This window comes from Cavia porcellus, unplaced genomic scaffold (genome assembly GCF_034190915.1).
Source record: "Cavia porcellus strain 051 isolate PalLab524CR breed Dunkin Hartley unplaced genomic scaffold, mCavPor4.1 scaffold_2, whole genome shotgun sequence".
Lineage (NCBI taxonomy): Eukaryota > Metazoa > Chordata > Mammalia > Rodentia > Caviidae > Cavia > Cavia porcellus.
Window position 1 is genome coordinate 120,925,457 of NW_026947485.1, and position 17,501 is coordinate 120,942,957.

Consider the following 17,501-nt stretch of genomic DNA (forward strand, 5'->3'; position numbering starts at 1 on the left):
CCCAGCACTTGGGAGGCTGAGGCAGGAGTACTGCTGTGAGTTCAAGCTTATCCTGGGTAATATAGCGAGTTCAGAGCCATATTGAACTATATAGCAAGACCCTATCTCAAAAAAAAAAAAGAAACAAAAAGCAAAATGAATAAATCAATGCTGCTGAAATAAATATGAAGTATAATCTGCAGTCAACAGAGTATCTATAGTGAAATAAATGTCTATGCTCTGGCCTGTTTCAGGAGAATGTAGCTCAGCATAATAATTAGATAAATGCACTGCTTATAAATGTGTTAAAATATATCAAATGCAGATATTTTTAAACTCCACATCATTTTGTATCTGTTCAATATGAAGTTGTACATTTTCAAAATCTTAGGAAAATTAGAATTCTATCTTATTTCAAAGATTTTAAAGCCAAAAAAAAAATACATTTTCCTCACATTGGGGTTACAGAAAACCTGGGCATGATGCTGTGACCCGGTAATCCTAGCATCCAAGAGGCTGAGGCAGGCAGAATTCTGTCAGTATGAGGCCAGCTCTGGCTATACAATGAATTTAAATCTAGTCCACAGAGTGAGATTTCACTTAGAAAGATGGAAGTACAGAAAAGGTTAGGTTCTTTAGAAGTTTGCATTTTATAAAACATTTTCACACTCACTACTCTGGTATGCTTTTTTTAAAGGGTTAATCAGGAATGAGGCTGAGTCAGTCTTGCACTTGAAACTGCGTGTCTGTAACCAAAACTGGAGACACAGGAACTAATTTAATTTCTACTATCTCAGTGCAAATGGAAAGAACAGTGACTTGCTTTTCTCACAAATCTTTTCTTTAGTCAAATGCTTAAAAATACTAAGCACTGTTATTTTCTAACTTAACAGATAGGATGCAGTGGGATATAGTCACTGTCTTTATTACAAAGAAAAGACAAGTTCAGCAAAAATTCCCAGATAAAAGCAAGGACAGGAAGCAAAACTTACTTTACATCAGTAAGAAAATATTTGTTAGTTGAACACATTTTTTCATTTATGAAAATCCTGTGAGCATAGAGAAAAAGACTAACTGTGCGATCCATAAACTGCTCAGATGAGAGTTAGGGTACTGTATCATTAGTGCACCAGTGCTTTGAAAAGTTACCTGCTCCATTAACCCAAACTTCAAAGATAAAAAGAAAAGAGAAACATTCACCTTCTGCTTAGAGAGTCAAAAGCTCATGACTTCATCAGATCATAAAATTTACAAATACAGGGAATAGTTTAGGAAATAACCAACTTAACATTTAAATTAGTACACTAGTACCTTTTTAAGTGTGAAGTATCTTACTGAGACTTGGCAAAATTCCTACTATATGAATTCAAGAAAACTGCCTTCATTGCAATTTTGTTTAAGGGTATGAAGACAAATGCAATTTCAAAAGTTTACACTCTGAACAGAAACTGGAGCAAAACTGTGTCCAAAGCAAAGATTTTGAAATAGGAAGCTGGAGAGGTTTGAGTTTGAATTACCACACCACCACTGATCTATGTGGCTTTGGGAAATTTGCTAAACCTTTCACAGATCCAGATTACTCCAGATCCCAAGCTTAGGATAATTGCAAAGCCTTTACAAATCCCACAGTCAGTGGCATCTCATGTCAATTAAATCACAATACCTTAGAGTGGCAAACAGAGGTCTTTATTTTGAAAAGCTTGAGATGCAGCCCATAGATCACAAAAGATGAGAACTCCGACCTCATTCTGTATATTTCTGTGCCTAGCATCCACCTCCCAGAATCTCCCAGAGCTCACTGGGAGACAAGAACACATATATATTGAGAAACTACATGAGAAATGTGTAGTATACACTACATGGCACACAATCGTAGCTCTTAGGTTGTTTCACTCTTCCAAAGCAAGACTATGAGATAGGAATTCATGAGTGGGCACCATTGGCTACTACTCTTAAGTGCCTGGAAATCCAGTTTAAACATATACTACTGATTCAGGCAGGATTTTCCTACATTCCCTTGCCAAAAAATAATAAAAAAGAAGCATAATGTCTATTCCCTTGCAAAATATTATTTAATAAAACATAAATATACCTATATGCACAATTACTAGGCATGCATAGTTACTGAAAATGATTCAAAGTATTGTGTCACTTGGCATCTCCTTAAAACTACACACATCATCATCAAAGCATTCCAACTGTCAGATAAAACTCTTTGTCTGGGGGAAATATAAAGTATGACTTCTTGTAAAGAAGAAAAATGAAATGATGCCCTACAGGATATTGTCAAATTCACTGGAAAAAAATAACCAATTAAATAACCTCCTTTTAAAATAAGTCTGTGTTTCACAGGATATTTTATTCATTGTGGGAAAAACAGGGTCTTCTATGGGATTATCTTACATGAACACTGTGTTAAATCAGCTTACAACTTCATGGAACACCTTCATTATCAAGTTTTTTTTTTCTTCCCCCCAATTTAATAGCTGAGTAATTTTATCTTTAGGATAAGTAGAGATGAAGTTTTAGCTGCTAGCAATTTTGTTGGTGTAATCAAAAAAATCTCATTTCCTCAAGTCTGAGAGTAAAGTAACAAGCCATTTCCACCCAAATTGCATCCCTCCGCTCCTGTATGTGCAGCCTAAGCTGCTGGGTTTCATCATGGCTTGGATTTCCAATCAACATGAGGATACTAATATTCATGTTTTCTGATTAGCAAGGGCATAGAGAGGAGACATTGGGAGAAAATAGTGAAATACTTGTCAGCATCCAGCCAGCTGTTTTCATGTGCTGACTTTGAGATATTTTGCATGTTTGTTTCCTACTCATATGATGGGCACTGAGCTGACTATGGGTGAAAGAAAGGCAAAGAAATGACGAAACACCACATGGCTCAAGTGCTGATTCATAAGGCTTGTAAGTGAGACATCTATTGCTCAGGGCTCTGCTTCTATTCCCTCAGAATACACACCTGGGGTAGAATGAGGATTATCCTGTAAAAGCTGCTTTTATGTCTTTAAATACTAATTCATCTTCACTATTTTACTTTTATTGATAAATAAAATTAGAAATGCTTCACTCTTATTTTAGTTTTTTATTCAATGTATTCAAATGTCATTCCAACAGGAAGACAGAATTTTTTCTACTAAAAATATATCAATTGTATTATAAACAGAAATAGTTTCGGTAGATGAAGTCAGCGGTAACTGTGTACGTTTCTCTTGAGCAAGAAAAAAGTGGCAGGAATGTGAAGAGTTTAAAGTTTAATTGCACTTTCTGGAAGCTATGAAACACTAAATATATTAAGCAATAAATTAAAAGATTAAAAATGTATATCAGTAGAGAAATAAAGATAATGCCAAACAAGCATGTTACCGTAAGTTCTGTAGCTTGAGTGGAAGGTGTCCCTGAGTCGTCAGCGACTCATGATAAGTGACAGACAGTGGAGGGGAGCTGCTGTAATCTCACAAGAAAGGTATTTTAGTAATTCTGAGTTATATTTGCTGGAGCTGATAGTATGCATAAGGTCTACAACTGGCGTTTATTACAGAGGTGGAAGCATTGTAGCCACTACGAGTGCTACCTCTACGGAGAATGACGGAACTGCAATTTAACAATATCTTCTGCTATTTTACTTGATTTTCACAAATTAAACTAAAGAATAAAACTCAGAGGAAAAGACCAAGAGTGGAAATTCAATGAAAATGATTTATTGTTCACTTCTATCTATAAAAACCTCCTTTTATATTAAGCACAGCAAAATAGCTTTTGAAACAGATAAACCATTAACTCTGGTTTCTGAACTTTTCTCTCTGGTCTCTTTTTTATTCTGATAAATCCAAGAGGACTTTCAAAGGGGGAAAGAGAAAAGGGAGAAAAATGCAAGGTAGTTATATTATTACTGTTCATTGAAAAGGAAGATTCATGCAGATATCGATTGGAGAATTTTTTGTGCCTGTATCTTGCACTCTGAGAAAGTACTTTGAATGACAATACTCAATGCAGTATCTATTGTTACGCTCCTATTATTTTGTTATGAAATTGTACTTTACTTTTCTATGATAAAATAATTTTTTAAAAGATAAAGAAATTCAAAATATTTAAAAATGTAAGTCAGTATACTTATCTGTCAGTAAATGAAATAAGAGATGGTGGCAAATCTAATATAGATTCATATTAATGAAAAAATAGGTGACATTTTTATATATTCACAAAAGGCATGGTATGAAGTGAAAGTGTTTGTGGTTGGTATTGATGTCAAGTGGTAGGTACAATTCATTCCGAGTGATTATTGTCTGTATTTGAAATTAATAGGAACTGTGAATATCTGGCAGTCACTCATAAAAATAAAGATAGGATTTGTATTATTTTATGTCTTTCTTAATAAAGACATACTTATCCTATCATCCTTTCAGGTTGAATCTTGTATTTAGGTTAAAAATATGCATTAAATTCTGTTTAAAGAGTAGGAGCAAACCTGTATTTATATTAATTCCTATAGGAAAGAGTTGTTAAAATGAATACTATTAAAAACGATAGAATTAAAAATTCATTTTTTTAAAAAATGAAAATAATATGAAGCTATGTCGATTTAATATGAATCGATATTTATGCACCAAATAGTAACTTTACAAAAGCTTAAAAAATTGTGTGTCTTCCTAAGTGTACCAGAGAAAATAAAAAGTGAATTTTATTTTGAACAAGCCACCACACATATCTCTGGATTTTTCTGTGCTAACAGCTGCAGTTTCAATTTTTTGGTGCTCTATAGTTAGATAATAGTGCTGAGTATTTATAGGCTTCCTTATATAAGTATAGCTCCATCCATTTTTCTTGTCAGAATAGTTTATTTTCTGTCCCTGCTCCTGTTTACCTTGAGTTTTAGTATTGGATTCAATGACTGCTCTGGCTCTGCTCTTTTTATAGAACCATATTCCTCAAGTTCAATTTATTTTTAAGTCGGATACTTTATGTGTCCGTTCCCTTCAGAGCTCTAAAAAGAATGTGGATTATTGACCAGATCGAGCTATTAAGGTAACTATTATAAAATTTATTTTTAGGACCTTGGTCATCATTATGGCTCTTTAGGGTTTCAGATATGCTCCAAGGAGCACGCACCTTAACCTGGGAGACGTGGTTTGTGGTTATGATTTCCTGCTCAGCACACGTTCCCTCTCGATGCTTGCAATCCGGCATTTTTCTTTACTGCCTACTTCAATTTTGTAAGGGCCACTAGTGGTTTGAGTCTCCAACTTCAGAAACTGATACTTAGGCTCCATTCCCTTGACCAGGTCCTTCCTATTCAGGAAATACGATTTGCCTGTCTCTTTTTTAAAATTCTCTTTCAAGTACTTTTTATTGTATTTTTTATACGTTAGCAGATCAATAACCACTTTATCTGCCTTCTTCTCTGCCCCTAGTAATCTTATATTTTTAATCTCTTTACCTTCTGTCTTGGGAAAGCCAACCAATCTTGTCACTTTACCTTTCTCATCTGATTCCAGAATCTGAATCCTTATCACCAATACTTCCTTGAACTGAGATATGCATTTTAATAACTACCTGCACTGTCCTATCTGGATATCCTGATTATATCAATAATTCAGCATGTTTAAGAGGGAACAGAGTCTGCTGTACCCTGTCCTTCAGGTGAACGTGGCTGCTGTGTTGATGTAACTGAAATCACTTTGTCTAGTGCAGGAAGTCATCACTCTCGAGTGTGGCAATCAAACTGAGATTCAGGGTCATACTAGTTGTTGCTTTCCCTGTCACATTTAGCCCCAGGTTTCCAGTAAAATTTTATTGCAACCATTTGAAGCCCCTGAGAGTACAGGAAATCATGCCATCATTTGGAAAATTGTGCACATTTGGTGAAAGATCAGGAGCCGTCTATATTCTTCTTCCTATCTGATAAAGACATTTATCTCTGCTTTTCACGGATGTGATAAAAGCAGAAGTCGCTGTCATTTGGCCTGCAATTTCCCTATGATCAAATGAACATTTCAGACTCGAATTACATCAGTTTCACCTAAGTATCCAAGAATGCCATGTTAGCACATGGATAGAATGATGCCAGGCCCACGAAGTACATGTCACCATGTTGAATCTTCCCAGTCCTGGGATGACTTCTTGTCCAGTCATTTTCTTACACAAAAAGTTTTACTTTCTTCTACTATATACAATTTGCTTGGCTTCTTCTCTTTTTGCTGCAAGGGTGAGGCTCAGGGCGATGGTTTAAAGTTTAATATTTTGAGTCTTGGAAAGCACAGTATATTATTTAATGATCCACTACAATTTTACATTTTATGAATGATTGTTTTTCTATGTTCCCAAACTCTGAGTGCTTCTTCTTCCGTTCTTTGAATTGAGAAATGTTAGGATAAGTGTTATCCTAGATAAGACATACGAGGTAAACTATCTATCTTAAACAAGTAATGAGAATGAATGAAATTTAACTTGAAAATCACGAAAGTCCTATTGCATCTTTCATCAGTAGCAATCAAATACAAAATTATAAGATAAAGACAATCTGATTCAGTTTGTTGGAGGGATACAAGTCCTAGAGAGTTCAGCTGAGCACTGCAGCTATTTCTCTTTCATTTATTCCATGATCACTTTAAGGTACAGGAAGTGAACTTTTAAAGTGTAATACAGCTGCAAAAAAAAATGCTGGGTAACATTTGAAAATATATACCCAGAGGCATCTGAGCGAAGATGGAACTTCCATGTCACCCACAGAAAATCCAATTCAGTCTTGTCTTGAGTCAGTTTTTTATGTTTATTTTTGTAAAGAGCTCGTCTTGCAGTAATATCAGAATCGCTTCTTTTCTAGAGGGTGACTGATGTACTTGAGAAGGTATTCTTTTGTTTAAACTACTGTCACATCTTTTAAAATAATATAATAGATTAACTTAAAATAATGAATTCTATTTAAGAGTATATACCTATGGTTATGTCTGTATTGATGGTAGACTTCAATATTATTATCTTAAATTTAGTATTATATTGCTAATGTCTAGTGTAAAACTTATATCAATCCAGTCAATGACTATTTTTTCTGAGGTTCACAAATGTTGCCAGCCTGAGAAAATAACCTTTTTCCTGTCCTACTGGTGGACTGGCATTATATATTTAAGCAAGGCACAGTAAACCTAAATTAAATTACACATTAGTTTCAAAGACAAATTATCATTAAGGAGTCTTTCTAGAATTTTGAGTAACAGGTTTATCACCTGGAATAAAACTAGGATTAATAGTTCACGATTCTTGTCTTTGCTTCTCCTTGATTTCTTGTTACATTTCTTGTATGTTAACATTTCAAAAGCTTAAGTCTATTTTGGCAATTCAAAAACATCCCTATTAGTTGTACAAAATACAACTATCCTTAAAAAGATGAATTTTTAATGGAAAAATATTGCTTATTTTGGACAGGCCATGACCTCCAAGAGAAACTTCTTGACTGAAATGCTAAGATCTAAAAAGTAAGTGACTGTTTAAAAAATGCTATTGCATGGTGATTAATCAACATTTTAATTCATCCTTTAAAAATTAACACTCTCAAGCACAAAAAGACTTGTTATCCTTGAGGATATTATGCGTTTTTTCATACAGTTCTCCTTCCTACCACCCTCTTTTTGTCTGCTGAGACATTCTCTTCTTGTGTCAGTTCCCAGGTCTCTGCTGTCAATGTCCCATTCAGAATCATCTCCCCTACCAGCTCTCTCTATTGTCTTCCTGACACTAGTCGGCTTTTATACACAGCTATGAGGCCATTCTTATTCTTCATCCCATGAATCTAGGCAATGCATGAAAATATAAACTGAATTCATTCTAGTTACCATTTTGCTCCTGCCGTAGATAGCAAAGTGAAATGCAATTTGGTAGTTCAATTAATTTATTTAGTTATATACTAAAAACCCTGAAATAGTCTAAGAAAAGCCCAAGAATATTTATAGCTAGTTGCTCCAGTCATATAACTATCATGCTTTTGATCACACTGGCACTTCCTCATAAATAAATACCTCTTGATTCTAAAACCCTGTATTTTACATCAGAATTTATTAGTTTATTTTTGTTTTTAATGATACACAGAAACATAAAATTATACATGTTTCTAGTGTATTGTGTGATGTCTCTAAACAAGCCTGCATTGTATAATGTCTAAATTAAACATATCAAATCCTCATTTATCATTTTTTTGGGTGAAAACCTTCAAAATTCTTCCTTTTGAAAGTTTTTTGAAATACACATGTGCAATCCTCCTACTCTGCAGTGTCACAGCAGATCTTCTGTCCTGGTCTCAGCCTTCCACAGTGCTCCTGAACCCACCTCTTCCTCAGGGAACTACCAGCATCTCTTCCTGCTCCTAAGGTCACAGCCTATATTCAGCACATAAGCGAGGCCATTCAATAATGGTCCGTTTATGCTTGATGACTTTTGTTTTATATTTTACTTGTGGGTCTATCCTACTTGTATAGAAGAGATGGAAATTAGTTCTATTTTAATGTAAAACTATATTGGATTATCTTCATAGGGTAGGATGGTAGTGGAGTTACTAATTTTGCTTTTTTATTTTTACATGTCATTCATCAAAATATTTGATTTAGTAACAGGGATACCTTAACAATAACTGCAAACATACAACCATGAAAAGAAATAAAATTAGGTATTCATAGTTCAGGAGTGTGTTTATTTCATATTTTAAAGAAATTCCTATTTCCTGAAATGATTGGTTGGGCTGAGAGTATTTGTCTAACCACGTTAATGCAGTGGAATTTCCTAAATGTATGTACGGTGCAGTCCACGGCATCACTGTATACTTTTCCATAAGCTGTTCTCTAAGACACACTCAGCTCCAAAGATGAGTAAGCTGTTGGAACATACGGTAAAATTTAAAATCATCCTCAACTGTAACAAAAGAAGAAGCAGGGATACAGTGGTGTTGGCTTTTCAAATAACTCAAAAGTTCCTGTAGCTACTTATGCATGATTTATTTTTAACATTTATTGAGCCACATACTTCATGGATGTTTTTAATTTAACTTGTTCATCAATAAAAATCATACGACATTATTAATTCTACTTATGTAATAGAAACCTGAGGCTCAGAAAACCGGACTGCATACCCTTATTTATTCAGAGCCCAGAATCGCCAGTAGAGAAAGTCATGGTTTCCAGCCTGGTTCTGTTTGAACACAGCTTGGAATGTTCCCTGTACCACCGCCGCCAGGACCGAGCCATTCATCAAGTGTGAGGGTTTTTAATGTTCACAGCCTAAGAAGCAGCACCCTTCTCCCTTGCAAGGGGCAGGAGCTCAACCAACCAGGCGGCAGGCCTTGCGGCTGCAGGAACTGAAACTCAGACTAAACTCTGTAGTTTGTCAGTCATGTCACCATAACCAAATTATTTAATGAGTCAGTAGCTCAGATTTTTCCTACAAAATGGAATCAGAAACAAATAGTGCCTATCTCAAAAATGTTGAGAGGATTAATAAATTAATGTTTAATGGACAGACTAAAGTTTGGGTCACAGGAAAGTCTGACATTAAAGTCAATATCATGTCACAATTAGCTGGTGACAGATGTTTGAGTTTTAGAAAAAAGACATATGCATGCATAAATTCATGTTTAAAGAAGTGGTAAGCACTGAGTATATAATTCAAACAAATGTATTATGTCATTTATTTATTTTTAAATTCTTAGCTCTTTTCATTGACTATGCCTATACTTATATGAAGGTACCCTGTAGCATACAATGATATAACAATGAATATATTTGCAGTACTGACTGATACAATGTATGTGTTATCTATTTATAAGTACTTATTTATCATTATATGAAGACTCAGTGTGATATTACTTAAAATTAAGGCAATGTTAATTTATAATTTTCAAGGTATTTTTACATGTATCGCCTTTTATTCACATAACTTGAGCTAAAATTCTTAAAAATGTCTAGAATTATCTAAATAATTTCATTAAGCCTAAGAAAAGTGGATAATTTTGACATTTTGAAATATCACATTCCTCTCCATTGAAGACTTCAGCTTTTAATTTTTGTTACGCCTTCTAATCATTTAAGGCTTAATTCCTTTTGGCATAATGGTTCGGGACACTACATTACTAAGGCTCCCTCGGTAACTATCTTAATTTCCAGAAATAGTGTCAGTGATGAAAACACATTCGAGAGCCATTCTTAAAATTTAATCATGTCACATTTAAACAGCCAGGGGGGAAATGTATATGGCTACTGGGGGCCACAAAGCCTAATAAACGAAAACAATTCTAGTTATTTTTAAATTAGTCAACTAACATGCTAGCAATTTGCTTTGCATTTGCTCTGATTTAAACATCATTTTCTGTGACACATATGTGGCAAGGCACATCGGATCTTTAAGAAGAGAGTCCTCATCCCAGTTCACATCCTTTACTTTTCATGCAGTTTATGAAAATGACTGTGTGAATATTTAAGAATAAACCACATAGCAGGACTCTACACTCAGATAATTTGTGGTGAGACTGTGATAAATATGCTGGGCTTTCAAAAGCTATAAAAAGCTATAAAAAGTCATTTCAAGTAGTGCAAAAAGTAAACCTTAACCAAATCCCCTATAATACATAAATGACAAACAGAACTAAAAATAATTAATATCTGCTAATTTAACAAAGTGTTAGGAGCCAAAACTAAATGTCTAATTTGGAATTATTAAAATCAACAGTATTATTCCTTTAACTCAATTCTAAATATCAGTAAATAATTATTGGAACTTTCACAGGCAAATTTTCTATGGAGTATTAAAGAAGTCATTAACATCTGAAAAATGAAATTGTACTGAAAATTTCTTTTGATGATTAACTTACATACCAATTATTATCAACTCATTGTGCATTACATCCTAATAGATAAAATCAGGCATAAGTTTGCTCCCCATAAAGTAAAAGAGCTTAATAGCTATATTAATTAACGACACATATTATAATAGAATCCATAGATGTATTTTAATACTGCTTATTAAAAAATAATAGCTTAAGCAACTTGCTTTTAATTGTTTAACTGAAAATGAATATATATATATATATTTCAAATATCCAATGTCATTAATATTCAAAATATTTCTTTTAGTTGTAATAACAAAGGCTGCCTTAGAATGCAGATTAAAATAGAAAGTCCAGTAAAAATCAGGGAAAAGCAGAGAAAGGATAGAATTCGAGATGGGCAAATCTTTTTGATACATAGAAAGATAGTAAGCTCTGTCTGTCTACACCATGAAGAAATTATCTCCAATCACTGCATTTATGTTTCATGGCTCATTAGGGGTAGCATTGGTTTTGTTCACAGCAGGAATAGGAGCCTACTGCTAAATACACAAGTGATGTAATATGAACGTTCAAGATGTCTGCATGCACAAGCAGCCTAAAAAGAGAGCCATTTATCTCATTTTCAATGTGCTTTCATAAGCTCAGGGCAGCACATAATTGTAAGAGAAGTATTGGATCAAAGCAAAGCAATTCCACTTTCTATCCGCCTTTATTAAGTACCAACAAACATGCTAGAATAAATTTTAGTATATTGACAAAAGCACCTTGAGGAGGCTGCTTAAAAATGGAAAAATCAGGCTGAAAATAACTGGATGGTAGTTAAAGACACTGAGAAAAACCAAATGTCCTTTCCACACCAAAGGAACTCAGCTAGCTGGGTTCATTTCTTCCCCAGATTATTTGATGACAGCATACACCTGTCAACTTAGTTTACAACAGTGAAATCCTTCTCCTCTGGGTGTAAATATTGGGTGAATACTCAATAACAATACATAAGTGTGAAAACACACGGTTTTCATGAGCGTGAAGGAGGAAAAGCAAAGCGAAGAAGTGTGTGTTGATATCTTGAGGTCAAGAGGAAAAGTGGCAAGGAAGGACATGCAGAGAAGACTGCCTCAATGCAATGACCAGAAGGAGGACAGGAGTGTGACCTGACATGGAACAGAGTAATGGGGAAGGGAATAGGGAAATACATCTCATGGCTTCACCTCCGCGACCCACCACCCAGACACCACAGGGGCTCCACCAGCTCCTGCGATGGGTCTCAAACCAAGCAAGTTGACTCTCTACCTGCCCACCACTGTTTTAAATAAGCAAGCTAGAGAAAGATGAAGGAGTGAGCTGAGGAGCGGGTGTGTTGCAGGCTCTTCTGGAGACAGAGCTGTCACATTCAGTGCTTGACATCAGGAAATTGGAAGGCTGCAAAGTGGTACTTACAGGCCTCCTTAAAAATGGTCCGCTCTGGAAGATGGGTTGAGCCTAGACCAGAGGTAGCACAGATGGCAGTCAGAGATAACCTTCCGGAGGCAAACTTGAGAAGTAGAAGATGGTATGTCTTTGAGAAAAGCCCTCTCTTTGTCACCACTTTCGCTTTGTGATTTCCTTCTCAGGATTAAGAATAAACTCCTTCAGGGGTAGGTGTGACTGTGTCTGTGTGTGCTGCATGTGTGTGTTGTAGTGGAAGGGTATGGGTGCCTATTTTCCAGACGTTCCTCCCCCTCAGCTTCCACTTTTTCCCTCCCAAACTGAGAGGTAGCAGACACAGGAGAATGAAGAGGCAAAGGGAGGTGCCCTTTAAGTTCAGATATTTTCATTTATCCAGGGCTCACTCTCTCGTTAAGAACTCATTTAAGAATCTTTATTCTTGGGAAGAAAGTGGCTATGCTGTACACCTAAGTGCGAGTATTCAAAATATACAGAAAACATAAAGATGAAGACATGATTCAGTAGTATTATTCCTTTATGAGGAGTTTGTTAGCATATCTGTACCATTCTCTTCTGTCACTGTGCTTAATTTTATTGTATTAAAAGCAGTAATAAATTAATGATATTGTTATTTATCCTCTATTTTATTATAAATATTCCAGCTTATTTATATCTTTTATATCTTACTATTTTGTTAGTTTTATTCCTCTGCAACATTTCCACTTTTTAAGTTTTTTATATGTTTAAAATGATTTCATTTTAAAATAAGTCAGCAATGTAAAATTCCACTAATCCACACAGCATGAAGGAGCAATCAAAATAAAAAGAAGTAGAGTCTGCAAATCAAGTATGATTGTTGTTTCCAAGAGCGGACTGACTGCCATTTGGGACTGAACAGCAGGACGGTAACATTGTAAAGTGGGCATCTGACAGCACCACACAGCTCATCTCTCCGCTTCCCCTTTTCTCTCTCTCTCGATGCATCTCCTCAAACAAAGGGATTTTTGCCAATTCTACAAGGTGTCAGGGGACCACAGAGGTAACCCTGTGCAACAGGACCCAGTGTCCAAACCAGTGTCACAGCTTTATTCCAGTGTAGACTATTGCCTAGAGATACATCCTGCCTAACTTCAGGTGGCTCGGAGCTGGTTCCACTGGGACCTGAACCTGATTCCTTGTCACCCTGGAGTGAGCACTTTCCCTACAGCCTCAAAGCATGGAACTGAATCTTCAGTAGGGAGAAAGTTCTTTCCTACTTTGAATTTCCTTGACAACTCTAGGAAGACACAGGAGAGTGAAAAACCCAGCCACCTAGGCAATAGACAAGATAAGCTCTCCAATCATTTAGACCCTCAGCAAAATAAGCAACTTCCTCAATTGGAGTTCATACTAGGGTGAAATACAATGGGCTCATTTGATCTCCTTGTCGAGATGCAAAGATAAGCAGAAGAAGTGTACAGTGTCAGAGTACCTGGCAGGTCCCAGGAGGCTATGCACTATTGCATTGTGTTCAGAGGAGTCTGAGTTTTAATACAAGTTATACATGAATATCAAACCTAGTCAAGGAAAAAGAAAGAGTTTCACTAAGCACAACATCACAAGCTGAATGGTAGACCACCAGGCACCATCTGAGGTCAATTAAATTGACAGTGGATCTCAATGCGTCCTCCCAGAACCCAGCTGGCATCCTGCATCTCAAGGACATTTTCAGATGAAGTGACCTCGACTCAAATCTACAATGGAGAAAGAGATGGCTTTTGCTCTATTCTTTCTGCATCCAGCTAACATCTGCTTCCCTTTCACGGTCAACATATCGGCAGCCAGAACTGTCTCCTCCACTCTTCTCCGGCAGCGCAGGGGCATCGCGTGTATTCCTTTGCCCATGGCTATCCTGTCTGTCTCATCAGGTCCTCAGCCTCCAACTAAGGCTTCTGACCTCTACCCTAATTCTTCCCTGTCCTAAGCCTAAGAGGTCTGTACTGTCAGATGCCAGCTCTTGAGCGCGTTGTGAACTGTGAGAGTTGGGCGTTCTGGTGACTCTCTCCCCAGGCTGGCCTCCCAGCACCTGTCCCAGACAGTTCCCACTTTAGGAAAACTGGAAGCCTCTGCCCTCAGGTGCCCCTGGCCAGGCTGCTGTGAGTCAGAGCCCCCGAGCACTAAGCCAGCCAGAGTCTAGCTCTCCCAAAGCTCCAGAACTCCTGTAAAGAGCTTCTGTTTGGGCCTCAAACTGTACAAACGTGAAGCATTCACTGACATCTATTCATTTCCTCTTAAGAAACTGTCCCTTCCTAGGCACCCTGGAAGTGTTTCCAGCACAGAATCCAGGATTCAGGAAGCCACCCTATAAATCCTATAGAATACAGTAAAGGCCGCAGGTCTGTGCCGGGGAAGAAGAAGGACCACCCCGACTGCAGCTGGTGGAGTCAGTGCAGTGCGAAGGGAAGGGGCGCTGTGCTCCTGTCTGTGCTACGGCTGCCTCAGTCCGCCTCTGGTCCCCCGCACCTCGGGCTTCTTCAGCATTTCATGTGCAGTGCCTTCTTCCAACTATGTTAGGAAGATGAAAGTTTGGGTTCCTCCCCACCAATAAAGGCTTTTATTTGAAACAAAGGATTTATTTATTTTAGTGAAATTTATTAGGATTAGGGGGATGATTTGGCACTTTGTAGATCATTATTTTTATATACATAACTCAAAGAAATCATTTTGTATTATTCTCTATTTTATTTTATAAAAACCATGGTGAAAGGAGAGGAAAAGAGGGAATGCAAAGGAAAGTGAGAAATGTGTTACTGTTTCCAAAGAGGATACATTCTCCCTCTGTGTGTGAGGAAGACAGACAGAAAGAGAGACAGACACAGAGAGAGAAAGACTGAGACAGAGAGAGAGAGAAGCTGTAATGTACAGGTTCATCTCAACTATCTGGATTGGAAGTGAAATCTCAGTTTAGAGAAAAACACATGTGGGAGTGGGAGGCCAAAGACCTGAATTATTCGTAGTTCTGCTTCCATCACTAATTAATTAACTGTTTGGGCAAAGCACCTCCCATATCTAGATTCTCACCTGCATCTTCATTCTGCATTTGCACAGAGCACTGTTCTGATGCTCTGGTGGTATAATATATAGAGATTTTTAGCCTGTGATCTTTTCTTACTCACCCACAATTATAACTAACTGTTACAACAATGGTAACACTACACCGCAAGTGTTCTTATTTGCCTGTGTTTCAGCCTCAGCGAGGCCTCAGCCAGAGTCTGTTCACTACTTTTCCCAGTTGTGTATCTTCAGACACAATACTTCTGCCTGCCTCTTTGTAATCACTTCAAACAAATAAAGATCCTGCCATTCAATTTATCTTCAAACTCTTTATCATCTTCACTTGCCAAGAAGCCAGACTGTGAAACCCTGCTGACAAGTACCCTGGGTAAACTGAGTCCTTCTTTCTCCCGATTTAATTTTGATAGGGGCTGCCTGGTTCCAGTGCCTCTATGTTCCTAAGCAACTGATTGTAACATGCAAGCCATGCTCAAAAGCTAAAATGGAACTTGTGGAGGAGGTGAGGTCGGATACCTGAAGACCTACTGACATTCTTTTCAGGTCCTAGATATGGTCCTGTCATGTACTGTGTGCTAAGACATGTCCCGGATAAAACGTGTCCTCTTGCAAAATTAAGAACAGCAAATACTAAAGGTCCCATCTCAATGAATTGTGCACTCTGAATAAAAAACAATAGAGATTTTGGCCCAGATTCCATAATAAATGAAGGCCATATGAATAAAATTATGTATATGTAGTTACTTACTATATTGACAATTTCTCCCCATAAATTCTCCAGGGCACTCACAGGAGTAATTAGCAACAAGGTCTGTGCATATTCCACTGTTCTTGCAAGGCTCAGCTTCACACTCATTTATGTCTGCAGAAAACAGAACAGAGGAAGAGGATTAACAGTGAAATTATTAGGTATGAGGAGGTTTTAGGCATTTTAAATAAAAATATCTGAGTCACACCATTCCTTGGCTATTTGTGTGTAAAATGTATCAATATGAATGCTTCTTAAACCAATGGTTTGGTAAAAATCAAATTACACCAATTTCAAGGAGAACTAAAAATTCAAAAGGTAAAAAGATGAACAAAGCTAAACCATTCTCCAATTCTGAAAATACATACAAATAGTTTGGAGAACTATTCAGTGTATCCTTAGAATTAAATTAAACAAATTACTCCTGATAGAGATGAATTGGTTTCACTGACGAAATCTAGAAATCATCCAGCAGCAACAACTGCCAATTAACAGTGTCTCATTTCACCTTAATTCATTAAAATTCTACCTGACAGAGATGTTTTAGTTTCTAAATAGTCCACCTTTGATGAATACAATGAGAAGCAAATTAGAGTTAACAGCTAAAGCTCATTACATGCAAAGTGTAATACATGTAAGTGATGATCACCTCCTAATCTCCCTCAGGAGGTGTTGAATTTGTGGTGCCTGGGGGACTTACTTTTGGTGCACCATTATTCAACACAATGGTGCAAAACCACATGAAATATGATGCACTCAACAAATCACACACTTTTCCATGCAGACTTTAGACACTGTAGGGGAAACAAATGCATTTTCAAAGCTAAAAGGAAACAATGAACTCAGTGAAACATCAATGTCTTCCCTTCCACGTGCAGTACCTTGTTTAATTCTCTGGAGCTGTTGGGACACAAGCACCCTCCCCTTCTCTCTGTATTCCCTCTGGGCTCTGAATCCCAGATTTGGTGGTTGTTTCATTTTTTCACCATCTCACAAACCTAAATGGCACCACTTGGCAATGACCTGTAACCACGTCTTCCTTCCCTTAGTCAGAGGGCCAGCCTCACCGGGGAAGACTTACCCATCCCCTATTCTCTGCAGCTTGAGAAGTGCCACACTAGAGCCACAAGACCAACAGTGCCACTAAATATTTCTCATTAAACTTCTAACAAGGCCCAGAAATGGCAATGAGGGCAGCCGACAGGCATTTAGATCCCACGGAGCCTTTTGATCTAGTGTATGAAAGATATTTTGGAAGCCCTGCCTTCCCCCAGAGACTGAAGGCACTATGATTGCCGAATCTTCCTCTCAAGAAAGAACAAAGGGAAAGTACTAAAAAACTGTCTGTCTGGCCTTTCTTTCAACTTCTTAGCAGCATTCCCTGCTGCAAGCAGAGTCAGCCACACTTTTATCCAAATTCCTGTCTAGAAAACATGGTCCAGATTTCCTCAGGGTAGGTCGCAACTTTCTCTGAAGGCAGCT

The 17,501-nt window shown here is 37.1% G+C and overlaps 1 protein-coding gene across 6 annotated transcripts in view; it reads right to left on the reverse strand.

Annotated features, from left to right (window-relative positions):
- Positions 1-17,501, reverse strand: part of Edil3 (EGF like repeats and discoidin domains 3) — a 409,108-nt gene that overhangs the window by 154,206 nt on the left and 237,401 nt on the right. For 4 of the 6 annotated variants that reach the window (XM_013143611.3, XM_003479468.5, XM_013143610.3 and 1 more), the window contains one exon: positions 16,020-16,133. The exons of the other annotated variants lie outside the window; for them this stretch is intronic. In XM_013143611.3, coding sequence (XP_012999065.1) covers positions 16,020-16,133 — 114 coding nt within the window. The remainder of the gene's footprint in view (positions 1-16,019; positions 16,134-17,501) is intronic. 6 annotated transcript variants of the gene reach the window in all.